Here is a 17,882-nt window from a genome sequence, read left to right as displayed (position 1 = left end):
GTTCATCAGAGCAGACCCCAGGACTGGTTCACTCTTTATACCCCTTCAGAAAATTCTTAACTTAGCTCTTGGCAAAACTTTGGCTTCATGTGCATTTCTCTTTTAATAGATTGATGTTTCAGCCCTCACAATCAGCTGGACAGGTTGATTCCAGTTTTTTTCCACATAGATAGAATAAACCACAAAGGACTTAAAACCTTTAACATCCCATTGGATGGATTTTAAATGTGCAATTTTGGAACTGTTTAGAGATGTCTGAGAGATGTTTTGTACTGTCTTGTCTCTGTCCTCATTTCCTCTGTTGTAATTATTGTTCTTTCAAAACAGATGTTGGTCTCAGTGAGATCCCCAGAAAAGGTTACAGTATATATAAATATGTCCATAAAACATCCTTTTAGTTTAGAAGCTCTGATATTTGCCTTTAAGTACAAGTACTGTAAAAACTACCCGTGTGATCAGGAAAAGGAAAGGAAATTATGTAATAGCCCAAACATTTTAACTGCTCAGTATAAAGGTGTCCATCGTGATAAGAGGGACCCAAAAGTGACCCTGCAAGCTACTAATTAGTCACAGTGGTATCAGGGTCAAAGGAGTCATGGACGTGTGCCTGACATACAGAAGCACAATGACACACTGATCCAGTCTGCTGAAATGTCAGGCTTTGTTGTCACTCGTTTCATTTTCTTGTTACACATTGAAATGTTTCATTTTCATGTGATTAAACATATGTATTTAAAAATGTTTGTTTGGATGCTGTTTCGATGGATTTTGTGGTTGCTTCTTCTCAGGTCACGTTCACCTGACAGACTTCAACATAGCAACGATAATAAAGGATGGAGAGAGAGCCACAGCCTTAGCTGGAACCAAGCCCTACATGGGTAACTCTGCTTTGCAGTTGCTTCACATCATCACATCCATCTTTTTCAACCATGTCTGGTGTCACGGGACAAAAAGGAGGTTATAAGATAAAAGCTGTTGTGTTCTTGGCATGAGAGAATTGAGTTATGTTGCACTTAACATGAATAGTCTGATAAGAAAGAATGATCTGTAAATGTACCTTTAGAGGAGACAGCTTAGTTCATTTGCACAAACCATTTCTGACATTTTTAGGCAGATAACAACCTCAGTGAGATGTGACTTGTAAAATGTAAGCACGTGATAAGCTTATAGTTGATACACTGTGTTCAAATCTGATACAGTGATAGGCACATGTGTGAATTAAACGATTTCATATTTATTTGTGAAAAGGTGAGTCAAAAATGCAGAAATGTCCCATCTTGTCTTGAGATTACGTTGCACAGCTGAGGGAAAATGTTTCAGCTAACATTTTGATTTTGCAAAAGAGCGCTTGCTTTTCTTTCTTTCTTTTCTTTTTTTTTCTTTTTTTTGTACCACATATACAGTCAGTGGTTTGAAAAGCTTGTTCTGCTCCAGAAGTGATTCCCTGTTTGTGCTTTCAGCCCCAGAGATCTTCCAGTCTTTTGTAAGTGGAGGGACGGGCTACGCCTTTGAAGTAGACTGGTGGTCACTAGGGGTGACAGTCTTCGAAGTGCTGCGTGGATGGGTAAGGCAAGATGGGAATGTGAGTTTTTGTGTTATTAGGTTGCAAAACTGAAGGTGTCTACATTTATCCACCATCTTTCTCCTCCTCATTCTTGTGTTTTTACTCTTTTTGTCATCCTGGTTCCATACCAGAGGCCCTATGACATCCATGCCAGTAACTCAGTGGAGTCCCTGATTCAGCTCTTCAGTACAGTCAGTGTCCAGTACAGCCCGGCCTGGCCCAAGGACCTGGTCTCCCTCATGAGGAAGGTGAGCTGGACACAATCATTTACTATCAGTTCTTTCATTTAAATTGTTGGATTTACATCAGAATTTAAAACCTGGATGTTTTTTCTTCCAATGACTACTACTACTACGTGAGGCAATGGAAGATGCTGATGTTGTTTTAAATTGCCCATACATGTATGTAGATGTCTCTTAGACTAGAAAATTAACTTGTGTGTTTTTTCTTTATCGTGATGATCTGGTTTTCGATTTTTTTTTTTAATTACGGTGCAGATTCTTTGACTTCTTGTCAGTTAGTGTATTTTTTGCATCAAGCACCTTCTTGGTGCAGTAGTGCTCAAAATGTTCTGATCTGCTGTAATTAGATATAAGTTATATTTGACAGATGTGCATGTCTTTATGTGGCTAAACTAGACTCAGAGCTGAAACAGTTAGTTGATTCAGTAATCGGTCAATTGACAGAAAAATAATCACAACGAATTTGACAACTGATTATTTGTTGAAATCATTTTTAAAGCAAAAATCCATTCCACAAAATTCCCTTTTTCCAACTTTGTGAGGATCTGTTGCTTACTCTTATGTAACAGTGAATTATATATCTTTGGATTTCGCAATGTTGATCTGACAAAACAAGCAATTTGAAGAGGTCACCTTGGATGCAAATTTGCAGAATCTTAATCGATAATGAAATGAATCATGTTTTTCAGAGTCATAAATGTGGCTTATTAAAACTTGAACATACTGTAAATACAAATGAGGAAATCAATTAATGATAGAATGACACAGTGTGGATGCAGACTGCAGTTTATTCTAATTTAATTAGTTTCCGGTTACATTTTTTTTTCAAGTAAAATCAACCCTGCCCCCCCCTGCTGGGACACGTATTGTCTACCCTGGAAAGGGGAGCAGGTGGGAAGCAGTGTAAGGCTATACAAATTATATTGGGGTACATATTAAGGTAAAAAAGCACTGAAGCCACAGGAACTGAGAATGCAGGTACTATAGGGGGACTGGAGCTGGAGGGAGGGAGGATGAGCCGAGACCCTCAGGGCAAAGGAGAAGAAAAACGACAGATGGGAATCTGAGGGATGGAAGCATAGAAACACAGCGAGTGAGTGAGAGAAGAGACATTGTGTGTGTCTCTGTGTGTGTGTCAACAAGTATTATGCTGCTGATAATATTCATCACAACAAGTAATTTAGGCTCATATTGAGGCTCAAAATGTCCTTCTCTTATGAGTGAAAATCTACCAGTTGGATGAGCTGAGTAACATCAAATGGAAATAAATCTGCTCCATGCTTTTGTTGAACCTCATTTTCCGTATAATAATAGTCTACCTTATTCTGCTTAGTGTCAACATGTTGTCATCTGAACAAGTGGAACTGTGCTGCAAACAGATGATCTCATCCCCTCTGGCATTATTTTGTAGTCATTTTAAGATAGGATTTTAGAGTGAGTATGAAAATCATGACTTGTTAAGCAGGGTGTTTTTTGGCAGTGTGTACGCGTGAGCACGAGTGCGTGCATGTGTTGTGTGTCTGAGTGACTGAGTGTTCTGGATGGAGCGTTGGTCTCTTCCGCTCTGCTGCTGATCGATTACCATGTCTGGGCTCCACCGAGACAGACCTAACTGGCCCTGCAGGAGAAAACTGAATCAACCTGTGACCAAAGGAAGAAAATAAAGCGCAGGAAGAGAGTTAACATGACAACAAAAGCCACATCCCATTAGCATTTCCAGCGTTTACCCTGAGGAGAGAAATGAAACAGATGGTGTTCCATTAAAAACACAACTGTATCAGCACCAGGTTTTATTTCCTCTCTGGAGTAAGTGACTCCAATCATGTGTGGCGTTCATCTGTCTTGATCAGTGCAACAATTTTGATTCAAACCTGATGAGTGGCTGGTTTGATTAACAGTGCCCCCTGTTGGTTAGTACATCAGTAAGGGCTTGTTTTGACATGGTATTCCTGTTGAGGTTTGGTGGCAACACAGTTATGCATATTTTAAATGAACACATTGTCAAATAAATAATAGCATGACTAAATTGTGTAAGATACATAACTGGATTTTTTTCAATAATTCCAAAAAAATAAAACTAATCTTATTATTATAAAAATACTTTCCATCATTCTGATTTAATATTAAAGGGGTTTTACTTATTTTTGAATTTCAACATGGGCATTTTTATTTTAAAAAATTCTTATTTCTAATAATATTATGGCATTCTACCTAATGACACTTTAATTTCGTGTCACTTTTTATTTAATGTCACTTTTCACTACAGTGCCCCCTGCTTTTCAAGCTAGCAAGCTCAACAACTGCTACAAAATTTAGTCAGTTAGCTAAAACAACAGCAGTGCCACAGTAATACTGAATTGACCAGCTGCTCTAAGTAAACACTGTAAACACACACATGTACACACACAATGACTAAACCTTGATAGCCTTTAAGCCTTAGCACCAGCTAAATAGCAACATAGCTAATTGTGAGCTTGTTTTGTTTTTTTTTTTCCAGGTGTTAGCAGCAGCAGCTAACTGGTTATCTCAGTAGAGGTTTTAACTCTGAAGATGTTCTTTGGAGAAAGACACGCAACTTTGTGAACTCTCAAAAAGGATGGAAGGTCTTTCTTTGTGGTCGGCCTAGCCAACAGGGCTAGCTAGCACCGCTAACACTGGCTCTTATCTGATTAATAATGCAAGCTCACAGCCCAGCCTAGATAGTTACCTGTCTAGGTAAGGAGGATGACTGAGTACCAGTTTAGGGAGCCAGCATGACTGAGGGCCACAGAGGAAAACCTATGAACCTGTTGTAGGATTTGTGCAGTGAATTGACCTGTTTTCAGATAAGGCAGGCCACTGTATGTGCCCGCCGAGGTCCGACAGAGTAAGAGTCGATTCATGTTTACTGCTTCAACCAAAATCACACATAGGAGGTGCCGCTAGTTGTCGTGCAACTAGTGGCTTTCTACGAGTTGCCGATGCTGAGTGGTGTATTAAATGTAGGTGAAAAATGAAAGTGAAAGTACTGAAATGGACCACGGATGCTTAAAATATAATGCATGTATTCCATCCCACACAAAATGGGCAGGCAGGCCATACAGTTTTAAACTATAAACTAAAGGTAAATAAAAGGAGAGGCTGCTTATGGTGTGCACTCTGTTTAATTACAACAGCTGCTTTAAGTTGGATGAGTCAGAATTACGTTGACCTCTGGTGGACAGTATGAAGATCCTTTACTTAATTAAAATTACTTACTATTACTAGCACACTGTGAAAATACTGTACTACAAGTAAAAGTCCAGCCCTCAAAACCTTAAGTATTTAAAGTATCTAAATACCTAAAGTATCTAAGTATCATAAGAAAAAGTTATATGTACTTAAAGTATTAAAATTAGTCATTGTACAGTGAAATGGTCCCTGTCGGTGTTTTATTATTATATATATTATATATGATGTTCTTGGATTAATATTGCTGCTGCACCAATGTGTAAGTTGCGTTTTGCTGCTGTAAATGTTTGAGGTTGAGCTTCTGTTAACTACTGCATATACTGTTGGGTAGTTCAATGTGCAGCAATGCATCACATTATATGAGATCATCGTATGTTTGTAGTGCTGCTGTCCTGTGAGAACCGCGACTTGACTAGACAGGACTCGAGCTTATTGTGTAGGTGTGTGTGACGTATATTGTATGGACTACCGTTTTTATGAATATGTTGCGTTTACCGTTGAATGCTGTCTGCAAGCCCAGTTGCCTCAACTTCCCATGAGCTCAGAAAAACAACCTGTTTCCGTTTTGTGGTGATGCATTCTCCAGCTCGCCCAAGAGGGGTTTTAAATAGTTTATTTAGCTTAAGAAGTAGCTGAGTTTTCTCAGCCCATAAAGGAACACTTAATCCTTCAGTTAATCACTAACATTCAAAATTGCCTCATTTGGAGGCTTTCACTAGACTGGATGGGTAATGTAAATTGTAATCTGTAAATGAACTGGTAACTAAAGCTGTCAGACAAATGTAGTGGAGTAAAAAGTAAGTTAGCCTCCAAGATGTCGTGGAGGTATAAAGCTGCATAAAATGGAAATACTCAAGTGAAGTACAGATACCTTGAATTTGTATTCATGTACGATACTTGACTAAATGCACATTGCATCACTGACTTTGACATCATTGTGCGCTAACTAACAGAAGCTAACTGGCTAAGTTTGGTGTCAGTTGTTGAGCCTGCTGACTTACATGAGGCAGGAGGCAGTTACATAGTATGAATATATACAATTTATTGATGTGATTATTTCATATTTTTTTTATTTGTATAATAGTGAACAGTTACAAATTTAAAGGAACTAGTGCAGTGCCCATAAAAACCGTGCCTGGTCTCCAGTATTTCTGCTTGCAATTTTCTTAATATCATCGACCTGCAGAGCCGGAGGGACCCCACAGTTTTAGATGCAACAGTTCTCAACACACTGTTTCAGAATGCTCCATTTAAAACTTTATTCACAACAAGGTAGTATTACACTAAGCCACCAGTTTTAATAAGTACTGAGGTGTTCCTAAAACATGAGCCACACTTAAGTTAATAATAATCATTATTGTTATTTCTGCTTCTTTGTTAAATAGCATGTGATTGACTGAATGTTGGCCAAAGACACATGAAAATCAAAATGTGTACAATCTTTGCATGCATTGAAAACATCAAAATACGCAGTTGAAAGATTTGATCGCAGACTAACGTTTCAATTTGCAGGAGATGTTGAAAGAAAAGCTCTGCCACTGAAATGTGAGAGGTTTTTGTAACAGTGAATGAATGAAATCTTTACTGCTGTATCATTACTATTGATGAAAGTCATAAAACTTCAGCTTCATGCTTCAGCCAGCTACAACAACTTATAGCTCCCAAGGTGTGCTCACATTATTCATTGAAGGTAGCTAGCTAACGTTAGCTTGATGACATTACGTTAACCAGTGTGCACCTGGTTAGGTATAACCGGCACTGTTGAGCCAGAGGGTTAACCATAACGCTCTCTGCACATGGCTCTGGGTGTAGCTGTCATTTAAACTCAGGCATGGGTTCATCTAAAACTGAAAACTGCTGCGTCTAGAACTGCGGGGGCTCTACGTCTCTGCAGGACGATGTTTCTCAGCTTTCTCGAGAACCGCTCATCCGAACTGCTTCACACTCGATTCTGAGCTTCCTGTGGTCCTCAGCAATACACCCTCCAAGTGTGAAGTCGATCGGATGAAAGGTTGTGGAGAAAACCGAAGGGCGGGCAGACAGACAGCGATTCTGACTTTAGCTCAATATTTTTGGCTCCTTGTTATGTTTTCAGCCAGCCACGTGGCACTCATGTGGTTTTTGTTAACTGCTCTTTCTAACTGCACAGTCAAAAGGAAAGAAACCAACAAATAGATTTTTTTATTAGATTTTTCACTCACAATTTTTAAATTTTTACGTCACCTCCTTGGGGGAGAGGAGGCTGACTGTGAGTGAGGAGAGGAGTTGTGAAGGTGATATTGCGACTCAGAAGGTGACATGATGTCAGTGACATTGCTGAGTTTGTGTGTGTGTGTGTGTGTGTGTGTGTGTGTGTGTGTGTGTGTGTGTGTGTGTGTGTGTGTGTGTGTGCGTGCGTGTGTCCCTTGCTTCCAGCTACTGACAGTGAACCCAGAGCATCGTTTCTCCGGCCTGTCTGACATGCAGACATCTCCCTACCTCGCTGACGTCAACTGGGACGCTGTGTACGAGAAGAAGATGGAGGCTGGATTTGTTCCTAATGTTAGTGTGAATCAATCAGATATTAACACACACACACGCACGCACGCACACACACACACACACACACACACACACACACACACACACACACACACACAATAAACACTTAAAAGCACACACAGGCACTCTTTGTTTGCTGATCTTAATGAGCATGTGTAGCAGCTAAATAATGCAAAGCAAACTGAATGCAGCTTCTTCGTGGTATTTCACTATAGTGTGTGTACACATTGTCTCACAGTACATTACTGTGTGCATGCGAGAGCGTTCATGTATATTATTCAGTACATTCAGTTAAGTGTGCTCTGTGCGTTAGCTCTATGCACTCTGTTGCTCTGTGTATACCAGCTGATTTATGATCCTGTGTGTTTGTGTTTCTAATTATCTTTTCTGCTTCTGTCTCCTACAGAAAGGTCGTCTCCACTGCGACCCCACCTTTGAGCTGGAGGAGATGATCCTGGAGTCGCGCCCCCTTCACAAGAAGAAGAAGAGGCTGGCCAAGAACCGGTCTCGAGACAACAGCAAGGATTCACAGTCTGTGAGTGATCAGCCGGAGAGCAGCTGGTTGCAGGGGGGTCGTCTGGATGTAATAACAGCACCTCATTGTAACGCCTCTGAGCTCAACACCTTTTGCTTTGGTTTTGGTTCATTCACAACAAGAACAAGAATTTTAAAACACATGTCAGACTTTATTTAGAATAGAAAGACAAAGAACTAGTTTATTTCCATCAGTGAGACTGGTGTTATCACTGTCCAGCAACCTTTACCAAGATGGAGACAGGTATTCTACATCAGACCTAAGAAATGTCGTAGGAAAATGCATAAAAAATTGTAGCCTGTGGCGGAAACTCAACACTGCACATGACCCCGAGCACTCCATCCCCACAGTGAGCCATGGTGATGGCTGCATCTTGTTGTGGGCATGCTCTTCATCAACAGGTACTGCGGAACCGGTCAGGACTGAGGGCATGTTGAAAAAAACCGCCCCAGTCTCAAGTCTCTTTCAGACTTTCGGACATTCACCTTCGAGGTGGACAATGAAGTAAGCATACAGCCAGAGCTACACTGGAAGGATAAATGCAAAGAATGTTAATGTCTTCAGATGACCCAGTCAAAGGCCAGACCTCAATCCAACTGAGATTCTGTAGTGAGGCTTGAAAATTGCTTTTCACAAACAGTCGTCTTCCAATCCCACTGAGCTGTTTGGCCACTGAGATTAAGCAAACTTTGCAGTCTGTAGATGTGTAAATCTCATGAAAAGTTGAGTTTAATTTTTAACACTAGTGAACTGTTGCAGCCTGCTTACACCTTATAAAACTGACTGATATTTGACATCATGAGCCAATCAAGTAACCAGCCTCTTAAATGAATAATGGAGAGTGGGATCGAGAGAGTTGCACACAGGAGCAAGATTCATCATGGCGACTTACTGCTGCTGCTTACTTCTCCTATAAACAGACACCTACATCATCTGTCATCTGTCACTGTTAGTCAAGCAGGTGTGAAGTCCTCAAATTTGCAACCCTAGTGTGACATGAGCCAAGTCTCGCATCCCTTCCTTTGCCTGGCACTCTATGTGTGTTTCTTAAAAGAATATTTAAAGAGCGGGGGTCACATTCCTCAGATTAGATAATTAATCTGCACCATATTTCATGTTTCAGTTTTAAATACAAAAGGTAAAATGCTGAAATGTTGCATAACCCTGGCATTAAAAGCATTATGTCCTGTTAAGGAGGAGGAATTAGGAGCTGTGAGGATGAAGGTGGAATTCAAGATGTCACTGCATCTGTTAAAAGGCCTGTATTCCCTTTGATGGTGGAAAGGGCTATTTTTGGCTTTTTTTTTACATTTAGCGTTATTTTCCATCATACAATGCTCTGATTTGCTGTTTCCCTGTTAATCTGATCTTTGTGTCCTCGTGCAGATCAGTTTAATGTTTTCAGTATGAATGTGCTAAAAGCAAATGCTTATTAAGAGGACGCCAGCACACTCGTGTCTGAGCAAACTCTGACCTGCCGTATAGGAGCACCACTCATCGATGCTGCACGCAGGAAGAGGCAGGGCCAGTCTTGGATACCGGTTCAGATCAGGTTTACCTTGGTCTCCAGTGTCAGTTCCCTTCAAAAACTGCATATTTTTAGATTGGAGGCAAGCCAATGTTTTTATTCTGTTGTGAATGATCTCTGCTCCCGAGGAATAACATTGTGCTAGTGAACATAAAGAGAGACCTGCCAGCTGCAGGCATCCTGTAAATACTCAGATTACTGTAGATCTTTCAAGTTCAAATCTTTCAAATTAGTTATATTCCCAAACAGGCAATGACATCTCCTTCTCTGTTGTACTGTATATTTTGCTCCTGTTTTAAAATAGACTCTAACCTAATGTCACTTTCATGTCTGTGCGTTTAATATATAGCCAAAGCCAGCAGTCCGTTAGCCTAGCTTAGCATAAAGATGTTTGTTAAAGCTGTACAGAAAAAAAAAAAAAAAGAGTTACACTTTTTTGAGGTTATTGGCCAGGAGCAGTAAGATCCAGGAGTCTCTGCTGGATGCCTGCGTCCATCCATGTGTAGATATGTACATCCCATTTTTATGAATGTGATATCTCAGGACCGCCTGAAGGGAGTTTCATTACATCATAAACGTCCTCCTGGACTCAAGGGTGAACTGGTTAGAAATTGGTGGCCATAACTCAAAATTTCTCACAAATGTCTCATAGGATAAAATGATGAGGTGATGACATTTTATCTCCAAAAGATCAAAGGTTGTCTTCACAGTGACATCGTAATGTTAATCAAAAACACTTTTCTGGCCATTATTCAGCAGCGTAACTCAGGAACAGAAGGGCAGATTGTGACCATATTTCACATTTGGTCAGATACTGAATTGGCGACACTAAACGTGGGCGTCCACCTTGAAACTGTGCTGATTGTAGAGATCTTCTGTGCTGCCGGCTTGAAGATGTGTGTGAAGCCTTCTTTGCAGAAACAACCAGATTTGAAGCATTGTCCCCTGTCATGGCTACAACTTTGTGTTCTGTCAGAATCTGAACTTCTGCACTAATAGACACATAGCAGGCAAAGACCAAGCTTAACAAAATATTTCTATATCACCAATCCAAAATTTCTGCCTCGAGGGGCATCACAGTCTGCACAGCAAACGACATCCTCTGTCTTCAGACCCTCGACTCAGATGATGAACAACTCTCATTAATGGACAAAATGGGAGAAACCTGAGGAAGAACAACAGAGGAGGGACCCCCTGCCAGGACAGGCAGACGTGCAATAGATGATGCATGTACAGAATACACTCATATTTTGATATACCATAGTCCAGCACAAGCTCATTGGTTCTGCAGATATTGATCTTCAGGTGATTGTTGCTCTCTATCAGTCCTCTGTGCTTCTCTGGAAAAATAACTCTAAGTGAAGACGGCATGTTTTTTATTGGAAATGATTCGCTACATGTCGATATTGTGAGAGCTTCCATTTCAGCAAAAAAATGCACCAAATATCTTTTGTTAAATCCCTTCAGAATCTTCAATACAAATATTATATGGGTTTTCTCCAGACATGGATGTAAACTGCAACTCGATTGGTTGGTGGAGGCAAACAACCACAAGGCGGAAGTTCTAGTTGCACCTACAAATACGAAGATAAAAAGATACCATGTAGGAATTAGTGATCTTTAGAGGTGCTGGTAGGCAGATTTTTGTTACCTGACAAAGTCAAGTTTTCTGTTTCACCCTGTTTTCAACTGGCTTCTGACTCCGTTAAGACGTGACCATTGTGTCCATCTTATCATTTAGCTCTCAGCAAGAAAGTGAATAAGAACATTTCTAAAAATGTCAAACTATTCCTTTAAGATACAAAACATTTGCTGGTTTTAGCTTCTTGACATTTTATAGTGTGAAGGATGAATTGATAATGATAATAACGGTTAGTTTCAGCCCTAACAGCATGTACTCCCTTTTTAAAAATCCCTTTTTTAAAGACTCCATCCTGGAAAAAGACTCCATGGGAAAAAAATATTGCAGGAGGGTCTACCAGTCAGAGGTCTAAAACGAAGCAATTTGGACATGAAAGACAAGTCTTAACATTAAAAATGACTATTTTTTGTAGGAATGAATCACATAATTAATACATGTGAAGGCCTGGACCTGCCCTGATGTTCTTGTGTGAGCTGAGACCAGGATCGTCTTGTATGTAGAGCACTGGAGTCTCTTCTGCCTTGTTGTGTTTGATTGAGAGATTACTTCCCACAGACAGGAGAGATCCTCTCTGTATTTATGGAGAAACAGCCTGTTCCCATCAGACCGTCATCATGACAACAGTGTTATTAACGTCACTCCTTTCTGTGTGTGTGTGTCACGTGTTATCAGCGCTCATCAGCGTGTGCGTGGAGTGTGTTCCTCGAACAATGGCAGACTTTGTGTCTATATGTGTGTGTGTGTGGCCGCTTGTGTGTGCTCATACTGCGTTATTACCAAGATTATTAAATTATGAAGCCTTCGCTGCTGTTGTCATGGCCTCAAGTGCTTTCGGAAATATGAGCTTCTATTTTTGTCTCGGGCCAAACACCCAATTTGAGGAGGGCTCACAAACAATTCATGACTTGTTCAAAAAGAGCAGCGAAGGATGAAAAGGAAATGAGGAAAAAGGCATTTTCACCTCCGAGGTCACGCAGTTGACTGATCGAAGCTGACGTGGCGTTTTAACCGCAGTTCTTAATGATGATAACGAGGTTGATGCCAATGTGGAAGGTGATGATGTTGTGTTTGTTTGACTGCCTGCAGGAGAATGACTACCTACAGGAGTGCCTTGAAGTGGTGCAGCAAGAGTTCATGATCTTCAACCGTGAGAAGTAAGAGAACACAAGAGCAGCAGACCATTTCTAAAACGGGCTCAAAGCACGGTTTCCTGTGTCGTCATTCAACAGTGACCAAAAGGCAAAATATCACTAGAATTAGATTGAATTTTCAAGTGCCTTTGTGGGTGCACGGGAACAAAAAACAAGGTCATCACAGATGTATGACGAGGCCATACTATCATATTAATTGTCTTATTGCATTAGTGTTGGGATTTGTTCTTCTTTGCTGCCCTCACCAAAGTGAGAGAGCTGAGATGCTATAATACGGCAACATCTCCTTGTTTGTTTTAAACAAACCAACCCTTTTGTCAGATTTGCTTCCATTATTTGGAAGTAAAACCAAGAGTGTGCACACCCGTGATGTCCTAATCCTTCATTTCACAGGAAAGCTGTTGCTGTGTCCCAATGTCATAATGCATACTAAATGTGTACAGTACATACTATGCACTAATCTTTACAGCACACTGTTTTGCAGTTAGTATACACGAAATCAACAAACATTCCTGTTACTGTTTAGTACTAAAAGGCAATGACACAAGACTGCACTGTCTTATGTCAATTTCCAAGGCACAAAAATCTGAGATCTTCCTGGAGCTGTTTCACCATCATCCACATTAGATGTTATATCTTCCGGCTGTAAGAAGCTCCTCCATCCCCTTTGTGTTTTGCACTGTGGACGAAAAGGTTACACCAACAGCACACTCGAAAATCAAGGAATTTGTAGTATGTATGCTGTCTTTTTCTGTACAAACCTGCTTCGTATGGGTGTCTGTGTGGATTTGAGGCACAGCTCCTGCTAGTGCACAACTACAGAACATATATGAGGTCAACGATGAACCAGGAAGTAGAAAGAGGATGTTGACATCAAACATCGTAGGTAACCATGTTACCATTGGCATTGTTTTCTCTTCCAAATAAGTTCAGCTAACCCTCTCATCATCATGTGTGATCGTCTAATCGCTCATGTTCCTTGTCACGTCAGATTTTTCTGACTTTGTTGCCGTGCTCCCAGATCTCAGTGATTACTTTGGGAAGGACAGTGTTACCATACCTGCTCAAAATGAAGGGCCAAGAAGGGACACACTCCGAAGGTTCACAATTAATGCTTTTACGAGAATGAAGAGTTCGAAGAAAACATCTCCCTCTCTGTCACCTGCATTTAAGCCCTGATACTAAAGAATGGATGAGTGCAGAGCTAACGCTGAACATACCCTGAAGCATCACTGCTGTGCAGAATCACTGAGGGAGCACCATCAGGAGATAAAGAACATTAAGAACTTGTATCAGCTGCAGTATGTGAAGAGGCACAGTGAAGAAACTGTAAAATCCTACAAAAGAAAACCTCAGAGCATGCAGGGCGTCTTAATAAAGTTACCGGTATATGAAGGCGTTTAGCTTACAGGAGATTGCATATTATTCCAAACCTTATGACAGCCAAGCCTCCTTAATGAACGTGGATATATAGGTCATAGATGATTGAATGTTTTCTCTGCGCTCACCCCTCTGCGGCTAAATATTATGCATCCATTGCTTATGTAGGTAAAATATACACAGTATAACATGAATAAAGACTACAAGGTCCACATATCTTTGACAGTGTGTCCTCTCTGCGACACAGGGAGAGGAATATTGGTTCAGTGCTGCTCTAAATTATTGCCTCATTTATTATTGACCAAGTCCTGCCACTACAGCGTTACTGAAATCCTTCTGTTTGGCAAATGTCTTATTATATCCTATTGCTCTAATTAATGGCAATGTACTTCTATTTATAATGGGGGACATAATATCTAGAATTATGCACAGCAGAGACGAGCACTATGTAATCGACCCAAGGCCTCTCATTCCATTCCACTACTACAGAAGCAGTAACGTTTGGAGTGTGTTCCATTTTATTACGTTTTACTACCAAATGTGCCCACAAGGATAGAAAAATAAGGAAAATCCTCAGAAAACCAGGAAGTTTTGCCTGCCTGGTTTATTCATGCACATTGTGTGACTACATGTTTCTGTCTACGTCTGTTTCTCCATCTCAGGTTGAAAAGGCGTCAGGAGGAGGGTCAGTCAGAGGCCGGGGGCGATGATGCAAGCGGAGACGGGGACGGAGAGGCCGAAGCCGGGGGCACTGACGATGACGCGCCCGAGCCGGAGCCAGATCCCGAGCCGGAGCCCGAGTCCTCCTCCAAACTGAGCATGTGCGGCTCGGTCTGCTCCTCCCCCGGCAGCTGCTAGCGCCACATCGCCTCACAGTGACGATCGCAGGTCTCTCTGGCTGCTGCCATGCCAATAGATACGTTCTCACCTCTCTTCTCTGTTGTAGCCAGGAGCGCAGGAAACGCACAGCAGGTTCGACTTGACGCACAGCAGGACCCAGTATGGCTCCCACCATTTTCCCTCCCTTTTCTGTTCTGTAGCATCCTTCTGGTAAGGCATGAATGAAGCAGATTGCCAGAGAGTCCCCGCCTACTGTACCCGTCCGCCCTAGACTAAGCTCTAACTTCTATGCAATGTTACAGTATAGCATGACAAATAAGGTATCACTTACTATGAGGTGTTGTTCACAAGCAGAAAGCTCCACGAGCATGATGACATCCCGAGCAATAGCGGTCGGCAGTTTTTGGAGGGTTGGCGGTTTCGGTGGAGACGCCCTCTCAGCCTTCCTGTTCAAAATCTGATGGGGACGACTGAATTATTCAGCAGGCGCAGGCACTCAGATTATATTATTGCCTGTGTCTTCAGTTCGCTCTTCCCCTCAGCCTCTTTCATGTTATGTGTGCCCTAATTCGGAACAACTGTTTTTCATTTTCTCCTGGAGCACCTTCCTCGTGTTGCAACACCTTTCCAACACACATTCGCAGCTAAGTGTTCATGGTTGTTTGCAGTCGGCCAAGGAAGTGTGGCTGGTCTCATGTTGTAAACCTGTTTTAAGTGGTGCCTGTTGATGATAATCAGTATTCGTTAATCACATTGTAGCCATGGATGCATTATAGGTCAAAATGCTAATTTGAAGTGTTAGCCGACTATTCTTTTTCCAGGCTTTTTTAGGATGTAAGGGGCTGTCATTCATGGCAAATCAGTACAGCGATCAGAATGAAAGGTTTTGCTTGTCACTGTGTCTGTAATGGTTACCAAGATTTAGCATTTTAGCCCTGTGCCACGCTCTGACTCAAAGAGCATCCCAAAACTCTGCTCTGGGGAATAAATACCAGTCACCAACAATCACACCTCTTAAGGATCTATTAGGAAGCTCTGTTTACTTCACTAGACGTCGTCTTCTCTTTAAGTGCTTGGTTAGATCATCTCCCTGTAGAGCTTGTTTTTGGGCTGTTCTTAAATGTGTAGCTGTGCCCTGTTGGTACTTCAAATCGTATAGATGAGCTAGTCTATTACTGTCATAGTGATAGTGGTACATTTAAGGTGGCACCATTAATCTCAGTCTGAACACCTGGGAACATGTAGCAAAGGTCCACCTTAAAACCCTAAGGCCTAATAAAATGAAACCCATGTAAATAGCATAAAGTGTAGGTAATTAAACTCACCACAGTTTTATGTGGGACTGCGAACTCGACATATAAACTAAAGGAAGAGCTGCGTGAAGCTTCACACTGCTTCGTTCTGCTCTTCTTTCCAAGTGTGCAGGCACAACTTGTAGGCAAGATATGCCAAAGCTTTTCTACCATTTGCATAACCATTTCTAAGGAACTTTGAGTGTGTGAATGTATGTCTCTTTTTCCCAGTATAACATCAAGTCAGTGTTCCTCCTGCAAGTGAAAATACTATAATTTATACGACCATATTGTGATTATGTATAAAGTATCTATTTCAGGTAAGGGGTGGGGTGGGGGGGCTTAAAGTAATTGCTAAACATTTTGGGAAATACACCTATTTGCTGTCTTTACAAGAATTAGATGAGAAGATTGATAGCACCCTCATGTCTGTGAGTTAAATAAGGAGCTGGAGCCAAATGGCCATTCATGTCACTGGAAGTCACATGTCTATATGGCAAACTACAGCCTGAAGCAGTGGATTTCTGGAAACACTGCATAGAAGCGCTGGATGGATGGAAAACGTATTGTTCGTCAATACATAGTCACACCAGGTAATTTGCTGTAAAACCACAAATTCTACTTTGTATTTGGTTACAGATTAAAAAGCTGAGATACAATGTGTTCATTAGTGAGCTTCAGAGGCGTGGTGGGCGGACGCTAAACTTTTGTTAGAGCCAGGCCTGCTTTTTAAGGAGACTCTCGAGGGACTGCAAGGCGCTGGCCACATGAGAGACGGAGGCAGCCAAAGGCATCGTGGGTTGCATTTACACTGCGTTCTCACTCTCTGCTACATGTAAAATCTTCCACTGGCTTGAAAACCACAGCTAAGACTGCCTTCAGTAGCCTACATAAGTTATGATTTCTGTGAAACAGTTAACTGTCAAGGAATTTTCACTGTCTTAAATATGAATGTGCCCTAAAAGACCTGATAATGAAAAAAAGCAGAGCTCCAGTACGTTGTTATTTAAGTAAGATGAACAAACTTCATTTACAGCATAGCCTCTTAACAATTAACAATTGGAAAGCAAATGGTGTGTCTCATTTTCTTTTTTGAGTTTCTGCTCATGTTAAATACAGAATATCTGATGTGGAGGATTTGGAATTGTTTTTAAGGCACCTTTAACAGAGCCCTGCTGAATGAGTACTGAGTAGTGTAATTGGTAATGTGTAATAATAGTTCCTACAGCCAATGGGGAATTGCTCGCAGATTAGCTTGCTAGCAGCGCTAGCTCGGCTGCCCCTGTCAGTCATGTGATCCTCGTCTTGTAGGGTGTTGTGGTCCGATGAGAGCCTCCCAGCTTGGCTTCCAGCATTTATGCTAAGCTAGGCTAACTGCCTCTGCTTCATACTGAACACACAGGCGTGAGAGTGGTGTCAAGCCTCCCATCTCATTTTCAGAAAGAGAGCAAATGAGTGTGATTCTCCACATGTTAGACTTTGTCTTTAAACACTATACATTATGATTAGATTGAGAAGCTTCTCTAAAGGGATATTCAGTGGCATCTTCCAAGTCCGCCAAAATATATGATGAATTTAATAGTCTCAAGCCCTGTGCTTTTTTTGCATGCACCTTTACAGTATAAGCTTGTTTTTGCCAAAGCCTGGAGCTTGAGCCTTACTGGCTGATTTGTGCATGTACAAGCTTTTGGTAATAGCATACCTCAGTGCTCACCTGACTATAGACACAGTCCAAATCAGAGCATAACTGGCCTGCGTAAATGTTTCTGGACAGTGAGTTTTGTGATCTTTAAACTGTACAAAATCGTATAATTCCAGTGTTATATGGACGGCATGATATTTTTAGATGATATGCAGTACCTTTTGGCATCCCGTAGATTGTCTTAATGCTTTGGTCAAGTATACAGGCTCGTACCCTTGCTGGATGAGTGGAATGAGGTCAGCAGTTGTGTGTGAT

The 17,882-nt window shown here is 41.2% G+C and overlaps 1 protein-coding gene across 1 annotated transcript in view; it reads left to right on the top strand.

Moving 5' to 3' along the window:
* Window positions 1–16,201, top strand: part of LOC121613899 (serine/threonine-protein kinase 32C-like) — a 75,200-nt gene extending 58,999 nt beyond the window's left edge. Inside the window, exons 6-12 of the mRNA XM_041947599.1 lie at window positions 789–878; window positions 1,461–1,564; window positions 1,696–1,812; window positions 7,432–7,557; window positions 7,964–8,092; window positions 12,349–12,416; window positions 14,456–16,201. Of these exons, the coding sequence (XP_041803533.1) occupies window positions 789–878; window positions 1,461–1,564; window positions 1,696–1,812; window positions 7,432–7,557; window positions 7,964–8,092; window positions 12,349–12,416; window positions 14,456–14,651 (830 nt within the window). The 3' untranslated portion in view covers window positions 14,652–16,201. The remainder of the gene's footprint in view (window positions 1–788; window positions 879–1,460; window positions 1,565–1,695; window positions 1,813–7,431; window positions 7,558–7,963; window positions 8,093–12,348; window positions 12,417–14,455) is intronic.
* The last annotated feature ends 1,681 nt before the right edge of the window (window positions 16,202–17,882 follow it).

The sequence above is a fragment of the Chelmon rostratus genome, chromosome 11, assembly GCF_017976325.1.
Source record: "Chelmon rostratus isolate fCheRos1 chromosome 11, fCheRos1.pri, whole genome shotgun sequence".
Lineage (NCBI taxonomy): Eukaryota > Metazoa > Chordata > Actinopteri > Chaetodontiformes > Chaetodontidae > Chelmon > Chelmon rostratus.
The sequence above is the reverse complement of the archived record's forward strand: the minus strand, read 5'-3'. Positions and strand labels throughout refer to the sequence as shown.